At 38.8% G+C, this 8828-nt stretch overlaps 1 protein-coding gene across 2 annotated transcripts in view; it reads left to right on the top strand.

Annotated features, from left to right (window-relative positions):
• Window positions 1–253: 253 nt before the first annotated feature.
• The window catches only part of LOC107695904 (proline-rich transmembrane protein 4-like), a 29673-nt gene continuing 21098 nt past the window's right edge, over window positions 254–8828 (top strand). For both annotated transcript variants that reach the window (XM_016496011.1, XM_016496010.1), the window contains exons 1-2: window positions 254–327; window positions 5320–6472. In XM_016496011.1, the coding sequence (XP_016351497.1) occupies window positions 5416–6472 (1057 nt within the window). In that variant the 5' untranslated portion in view covers window positions 254–327; window positions 5320–5415. The remainder of the gene's footprint in view (window positions 328–5319; window positions 6473–8828) is intronic.

Raw genomic sequence — 8828 nt, 5'->3', positions numbered from 1 at the left:
GTATGTTTGAACGTGTGTATTTCATCTGTGTAGGATCCTTAAATCCGTGACGGTTGCCTGCTGTACGGTGCTTACTCTCTGCTCTCTTAACAATCTGCTCAGCGAGGTGTGACCAGATATTGTGCATCTGAATCCTACACTAGACTACTGATGCAGCGGGAGAGGGGAGGAGAGAGGAAGAGGAAGCGAGAGAGGGAAGGGAGAGAGAGTGTGCGACCAAAAACGATTTCTCTCCCACACGCACAGAGAGACAGATCTCCCTCTCCTGCAGTGGAGTGCTGGTGGCTCTTCTGGATTCTCTGTTTGCTGTCTTCCACTGGGAGAAAGGTAAGTTTCTTCTTCTGTCCTTCATCTCTCCAGAAATGTTTAATTGTAGAAGCTACAGCCTCACTGCAGATGCTTGAATCTCCTGATTTAGGTATACTATATATATGTGACAATCTCAGTAAGGTGAGTCAGGTCCATAAGCATTTGTATTTGATTGATACCCACGGCTCGTGCTCTTGCTTGTGCTAAACGGATGGTTGTGTACCTTCTCAGACCTCTTCACACATTCACATATATGCGGTGTGGGAAAAGCTCTGCGTTTCAGACGCATTCTGCTCCTCTGGTAACCATGGCGAAGGCAGCCGGCGTAGCAGCCTGTGCGTTTTGAGATAATCAGGTCATCCGTATGCTTTTAAGAGAAAAGCCCACAAAAACATTAACGTGACGGGTCATTTATCATGTTTTCACAGGCAAGTGTAATTGACTTCTTGTGAGCAACAGCACTGTGCGTGTGCCAAGACAGAAAATGGTGAAAAACATTTGCAACATTTGGAAATTACAGTGAAATTGGCAAAGAATCACAAATGTCAACAGGTTGTTTGGACCACATTGATTAGCATCTTTAAAAACATCTTAAAGAATTTGAGTGATAGACACGTCAGATATCACATTTCGGAGTATGTCGAGTGTGTATACTGATACTGCTAGCAGGGGATTCAATGAAACAACCAGCATTGATGGTTGATGGCTGGGAGCAAACAACTATAATCAGGACATATAATTCATCAATTTCCATGCACATACAGGCTAAACATAAATGGATTGATTCATTCAGGTCTGCAACATGATAACATTCTGTTAATGAACACTGTGGCGACTGACAACCATGAGGACGCAGAGAGCCGTTGATGTGGAAGATGATTGTGTACATGGAGTCAACAGTATTGAGCCCAGTGTTTCGCAGTGTGAGGGAATGGGAGGAGAAACAGTGTGTAAAATAACAACACATTCAACGCTCCATCAAACCGGTTGATTGAGGTGATTTAGGGGGTTCTGTAAAACTGGACGTTGCCCTTGGTTTGATGTTATTGTGTCCAGTTGACTACTGAAAATGTTACAGTTTAATGGGTGCTCAATATGACACCAAAACTACTGATTTTCACACAATTAAGTATTTTTTTATGTGAATCAATAATAATATAGATAAATGTATCTAATAAACCTAGCATACAACTACTGATGGTTGTTGGTGTGGTTTTATTGACATTGCGATGTTTTTCAACCACAATACACATAAAGGTACAAGAACATCTTAAAAATGACTCTAAAACATCTTAATTAGACTTAAATGTCTTAAATCCTGATTTAAGATATTTTACTACTAAAATCCTTTGTAGTCTAGGATTAAGCTTGATTTCTATTTCTGTGTTTTTTGGTGAACCACACTAAATATTCTTTGTTTAGGACTAAGTTGCGTTTGGACCAAGATACGCCAGACCATGGCTGCTTTGGTTCATGGTTGGGTTAATTTGAGGTTAAGGTTAGGCTAATGGCTTTCGCTGTCTCTAAAAACCTTTAGACTGTGTTTAAAGGAAATCTCCTGTGCTTTTTATGGCTGCAGGTCATAAATATCCCCTCCCCCATCTTGTCTATAGGATAAGAACCAGAAAGGCTCGGTGAATAAATCATTTGATTTCATAAAGGCGTGAACCAATGATTCCCACAGCCATTATGCACGTCTAGAGGCCTGTTAAAATAACTGATATCATGATGGGTCGATCCGTCACCACTTAAGAGGGTCCTCAGCGCTAGACCTACTTTAAACACACATATATTTGAGAGAAGGACATTTTGACCTTAACTCTGATCTTACAACCTTCTCTCAGTTCCCTGATGGGTTCATTCAGGTCCTCTCTCATCTGATTAAGTGGAATCACTATTTCGCCTCTCATTGGTTAAGTAATGCGTTGGATCAAAAATTCAGTTTACAAAAGATGGTGATGGCTGTGGTTCTCAACTGGTGGGTCCAGACAGGGTTGTGGACAGCTAGAAAAAACAATGCTGAAAGACACTTGTATATAAAATACAATTAAAGTACATAAAATACAATTGTATATAGGTATGAAAGCAAAATGACTAGTCCTACAAACATTTAAAAGGGAGAGGAAAATCTTTCCATATCAAAAGGTTTGCAGCTTCGGTGAGCATAAAAGTCTTCTTTTAAAAAAACATCTTTCTGACCCCAGACTTTTGAATGGCAGTGTACTCAAAATACACCACTTTTTAATCTCTTTATATAACTTTATATAATGTGTTTGTGTCTGTAAATTTGCTGTTAGCATATGTTTTTCGCAGCAGCTATTGAATGGATCGGTCAGATGCATATTAACTTTTACAGTAACCAATAATCCGTAAATGATCACAAATGTCATGGCTGATTCTTCTCACAAAGTCAAATCTGTTGCACATACAACTGTAGTCTGTTTTTTGACAAATAAAATTAATCTGTCACTTGGTGAAAGAAATTAAGCAGATGCCAACCTGAACAGGCTGCTGAAAGTATAAAACCATATTTCAAAATAGATTTTGTATCGTTGGGCCTCTACTGGATAACCAATCCAAAATCTGGATCTTGAAACGAAACCATTTGAGAACCACTGAATTAGAGTAAAAATGACAATTGTGACAGTTTGGATGATAATTGCAATTGTTATTAGGATGATTATGAGTGTAAGAATTAAGTTTTAATGGGGGGATTGTTACAGACGCTCTATGGTGAAGGATCACTTCCGAAATATAAAAAACTCAACAAGGGAGGGATTCCAGGCGAGGAATAAATGTGTGATGCTAAATCAGGAGTAGCTCTCGAGCACTCGCTTTTTCCCTTTTTCTGCTTGAGTGATTACATCCTGCTCTGGCAGGCCCTTTCTTTGCCATGCACGGTAGAACAAAATGACAATGAAAGAGGGAAGGGAGAGAGAGAGAAATGGATAGAGACAGGGAAAGAAGAAAAGAGGGGGGTCTAATAGGAAAGCTCAGTGCTATACAGTCATTTATGTTTCCTCTTTGGCACCGACTCTGACACATGCACACAGCGTTTGTGATGCAGTTTAACAAGCTCCTGTGGGGTCTGACTTACTGAGGCATTTAGCACAAACAAAACTATTCTTAAAACATTTCAGAAGGTGTGAAAGAAAAACCCAAGGGCTGGGAAAGCAAAGTATCTAGCATCTGATACATTTTCTGAGAAATCTGGCCTGTAGTAATGCGGTCTTTAATAGCGAGGTTGTAGAAGACGGGACTCTATTCGCTCAAAGCAGGTGGTGTGTGGTAATGAGTAAACAGTCTGAGTAGTGATGACGGTAATGACTATGACTCAGCCAGGTTTCAACTGTGCCCCCTGTGAAAAGATTACGCTTGTTAAAAAAAGCTTCCGAAATGGTGAGAGACATCAGAAATGGTTAAAGTATTATGGTGGTATGCAGTTCTGAATTCTGACACTACCATTCTGCTCTGCAATGCATAGTAAGCAAATGTTCTGTATGCACAGAATAGCTGGATATCAAAATGTGCTGTGTACAAGCACAATATATTTTACAGGGTACTGCATCCTATAATTCAGTATGTTGGCCTTGACCTTCCTTTTTCAAAATGTTATGTTTTATTTGATTTATTTGATTCATGTTTTAGTTTAATAATCAGTGCGGCTGAATAATTCATTAATAGCCTTAGAGTCCCTAAAACATGCTAACTGTTGTCAATAATTAGTGAAAAGAATGAGTTTCATTTGATGGTAAGAAGAGGAACCGCCCCATGATGGCTGATGTCTGTTTATATAGTTAGTCTGTGAGCTTTGTTCCTGGCAAGGAAACATAGGTTATATTTAGAATATCATACTACTCGTACTACTACATGATGTATACAGTGAGACAAATGTGACCCCAAAAATCAAGACAAATTTGATTTTGTGTGAATAAAAGATTACAATATAGTGCAAATAAATCTCATTCTCATTACCATAATGCAGAAAAATTATTTTCTTGAGCACCATATCAGCATATTAGAGTGATTTCTGAAGGATCATGCAAAAACTCAAGACTGGAGTAATAGCTGCTGAAAATTCATCACAATAATAAATTATATTTTAAAATGCAGTCAAATAGACAAGCTAGTTAAATTGTAATAATTTTGTAATAATGTTTTACTATATTTTTGATCAAATAAATGCAGCTTTGAAGAGACTTTAAAACATGAAAACATCTTTAGATTGTGGCAGATGTTTTGGATTTTCTTACAAAGACAAATCTGAGCTCCATCAGTCTTTTTTAAACCCATTTGCCCAGAGCCAGTTAGGTGGTTTAATCTAGTAAGCAAACCTCATTAAGCTGTGAGGTCTTTAAAAAGACTCTTGAGGGAGGCCATTTCTGCGATACAGATGGCATTGAGAAACGGAAGAGACACAATGGGGTTACAGAAAGAAATTAAATGAAAGAATTTCAAAATACTTATCCCACTATTTACTGACCAAAAACAACTGATGTTATTCCCAGTTAGAGTTTATTGCAGTTTCGAGAACAAATCAATTGCGTGAGGGGGAGAGAAAGTGAGCGAGAGAGAGAGAGAGCGAGAAAGAGGGACGCGGGGGTGGCGAAGAAAGAAAAAAGAGTCCAAGTCTCACTTCGAGAGAAATTCCATCAAATTCAACTCCTCTCACTGAGGCTACAGGCCATCAGCTTTATACTCCAAAATTAGCCCACAGCTCCACAAAGAAACCGGGCCTCTATACGTCCTACTACACCACCCCCATATATACATACACGGCCACAAAGAGACCTCTAGTCTCCCATTAGTATTCTTCAAGAGCCCTGCTTCTATAATTGCTCTGTAAATTGAGAGTTGAGGCTCCTCTGTGACAGCAGAAAGATGTGAGTTTGGTATAAACTCAAAGGTTTAAACTTAAACAGGTCCTCATACAGGTGTAATGGGAAAAGATCTATAATATAACTTAGTTGAAGTGAACTGACAGGATATCAATGTTTATTGCATCTCTAGGTTATTTGCAGCAGAAGCCTGGTGCATCTGGTGGGCATTCCTCGGAAATTCAGACACCATGTGAGCAGTGGTCCGTGACGACATTAGAGGGGCAGAATGCTTCTTCTGCGTGGGACTCTTGTGGTCTTCTCTCTCTTCAGCTCTGTCAGTGGGTTTTTCAGCGAGTATGGGCCAAAACCGACGACCCAGACCAAGGCAGGCTCCAAAGGATGGGGCATGCCCAACTTTGAAACATTGAAATCTAACTTTCCATTTTTTGGTTTGGGATCACGGCTTTTATTCGGTGACACTAAAGGGTCTGCTACGACAAAGGTGAGCACAACTTTCCCAGAAGCAACCACACAAGACTATACTCTGTCTTCGAAGGACTTGAGCCCAAAATACCAGCCGACCACAACCTCGTTTGAGGAACTTCAAAGCAGCACTGTCCAGATAGGCACCCTGCTGCCTTTAAAATCAGCTAAACTGCCAATAATTAACTTACTCAGGAACAAACCACAAATAGATAGACCAGAACCTCCTAAACTTGATCAAAGCTATGATCTGGATCTCTGGCCCCCCAATAATGGCCAAATCGCAGCGAAAACCCCACAAACGACGATATCTAAACCAGAAACACAAACATACACTGTATCCATGGCTCAGGGTACCAGCACCACGCACACTACAACATTGAGACTGATGACGGAAACCATGACCCCTTACAGTGACCAAACTGTGCCCACAGACACTCCGTCAACAACGTCAGAACTAACGACACAAGCATACACTGTATCCACTGCTCAGAATACCAGCATCATGCAAACTATAGCACTGAGACTGATGACGGAAACCATGAACCCTTACAGTGACCAAACCGTACCCATAGACACTCAGGCAACAACGTCACAACTAACGATACCTTCATTTCAAACCACACATTTTATCACACCAGCAGAACCAGAAGTATCTACCGAACCTTTGACCACTGTCAGCACTGGACAAAACACATTGAGGACAACAAACATGGCCTCGAAACCAGAATGGACACCTTTTAAAACCACTGACAAGGCTCTGGATGGATTTACGTGGGTAGAGCAGACCACAGGCCCATCAGAAGGGGGAAGAGTGCAAAGTGTTGGCCCAGATCCTACTCCCTCCCTGCCAGCAGGAGGTAAGTCAGCCCCTCCCTGTCTTTTCATTTCCAACCCAAGCATATGATCTAAGATAACCAAAAACTGACACAATTTGACCCATCCTTAGCTGGCATGGGTGTATTACATTTGTTCTTTTGGTTATACCTTTATTTAAGGTGAAAATGGGTGTTTAATGAATTGCAGAGCCTTATTGATTACCAGTCAAGGGTTAGCAGTGGAATCAGTGCGGCTGAATAATTGATTAATAGCCTTAGAGTCTCTAAAACATGCTAACTGTTGTCAATAATTAGTGAAAAGAATGAGTTTCATTTGATAGTAAGAAGAGGAACCGCCCCATGATGGCTGATATCTGTTTATGTAGTTAGTCTGTTAGCTTTCTTCCTGGCAAGGAAACATAGGTTATATTTAGAATATCATACTACTCGTATTACTACAGGATGTATACAGTGAGACAAATGTGACCCCAAAAATCAAGACAAATTTGATTTTGTGTGAAAAAAGATTACTATATAGTGCAAATAAATCTCATTCTCATTACCATAATGCAGAAAAAATATTTCATTTACCAAGTAAATTTGTAAAGTATAGATCCTATTAAACATAATAGAAGATTGTTTTACTGAATTTAATTTATGCAGATTTTAATAAAAAAGACAATCATTGTTACAGTAATGAAAATTAGATTTTTATTGTGCATTACAGTAATGACAATTTAAGGAAAAAATGTCTTAACTGTCATGAAAATAATAATGATAATTAAAAAAAAAACTAAATAAATCTACATTGTACAAAAATGTTATATACAATATGTACAGTATGCACATGATAGGTATGGAGTACCTACAGTACGTTACCTGCTACATTTACTGTATACTGCATCCAATAATTCTCCACTTGACCAACTACAAGTACTGTAATATTAGCCGTAATCTTATTCTTGGCTTATGTGCATAAACTGCTTAATATTTTTACAGAAAACTGCTTTAACAATCCAAATGTAGTTATTTACATATTTATGTCTGACCAAACCTAATGTTATGAAGTCAGCAATGACAACAATGTACTGTCATATACTACTGTTTGAAATGTTTGTTGCATATTTTGTAATGTTGTTGCAAAAAAAAAGAGGCATACCATTTTAAAAAAAATTGCAGTAAGCATTATTTCCATTACAAACACTGGCATCATTTAAGGTCAAATTTGGTCCGTATAACCCACTGGAGGTTCACATTTTTGCAAAGGCTTGCAACATTTTAATCCAAGGTCAGCACTGACTATACTTTAGTTGTTAAAAAGAAGATCTAGACCTAAGCTCATGATGCGATAAAGACGAATCAATACAGACCTCCTTGAGGTGATCATACACTAAAACTCTCCAGATATCTGTGAAAATAGTGTGCCAGACACCTAGATAGGGTGTATATGAGGTGACCAAGCATGCTAACCAGTATTGACATGGCTCTGTTTGATATCTAGAGCTAAGGGAGCGGTAAGACAGGCGTGCATGTGTACAGTAAGCACGGGATTTGCACTGGAGAAGCAGCCAGTTGGGCGGTATGTGATCAGTATTCCAATGGCAGAGTCAGCAGAGCCAGTGAATCCTTAGGGACTATGTTTTTCCGCACCGCCTGTTCATGGATGCTGAGCATGCCTCTCAACATTTAGTGTCCTTTTCTCATTTCGCTCTATCCATCCTCTCTCGCAGTAATAGGCCTCTCCTGACGTTTACTGGGCATCTCTCTTTTTTTCCAGCAATAAGTCTCATTTAGCCCTTCAGTCTTATGTTTTCTTTCAACCTCTCCTGGCTCCCAGAGACATGTTTTTCCATGTCCTTCTCTTTTCCTTTCCTTTCGAACTCATAGAATCTCTTTTTAAGATGATGGAGAAAGGAAATGCATAGAAACAGAGATTTTCAGAAAGAGATATGGGGAGTCAGAATATTATCTTTTGTGTTCCACAGAAAAAAGAAACTCATACCGGTCTGGAACGACATGAGGGTGAGTAAATGATGACAAAATTTTAATTTCTGGGTGAACTTTCCCTTTAAGAACAATATATATATATATATATATATATATAGGTGTAGTTCAAACAAAAAGGAAAATTCTGTAATCATTCATGTTCCAAACCTGTATGAGTTTCTTTCCACTGTGGAACATAAAATAAGATATTTTAAAGAACGCTGGTAATCAAATCGTTGCTGGTTCCCATTGACTTCCATTGTATTTTTTTGCAACATACTTCAAAATATATACAGGTGCATCTCAATAAATTAGAATGTCGTGGAAAAGTTCTTTTATTTCAGTAATTCAACTCAAATTGTGAAACTCGTGTATTAAATAAATTCAATGCACACAGACTGAAGTAGTTTAA

The sequence above is a fragment of the Sinocyclocheilus anshuiensis genome, unplaced genomic scaffold (assembly GCF_001515605.1).
Source record: "Sinocyclocheilus anshuiensis isolate Anshui unplaced genomic scaffold, SAMN03320099.WGS_v1.1 scaffold538, whole genome shotgun sequence".
NCBI lineage: Eukaryota > Metazoa > Chordata > Actinopteri > Cypriniformes > Cyprinidae > Sinocyclocheilus > Sinocyclocheilus anshuiensis.
This window is presented reverse-complemented; position numbering and strand designations above follow the sequence as displayed.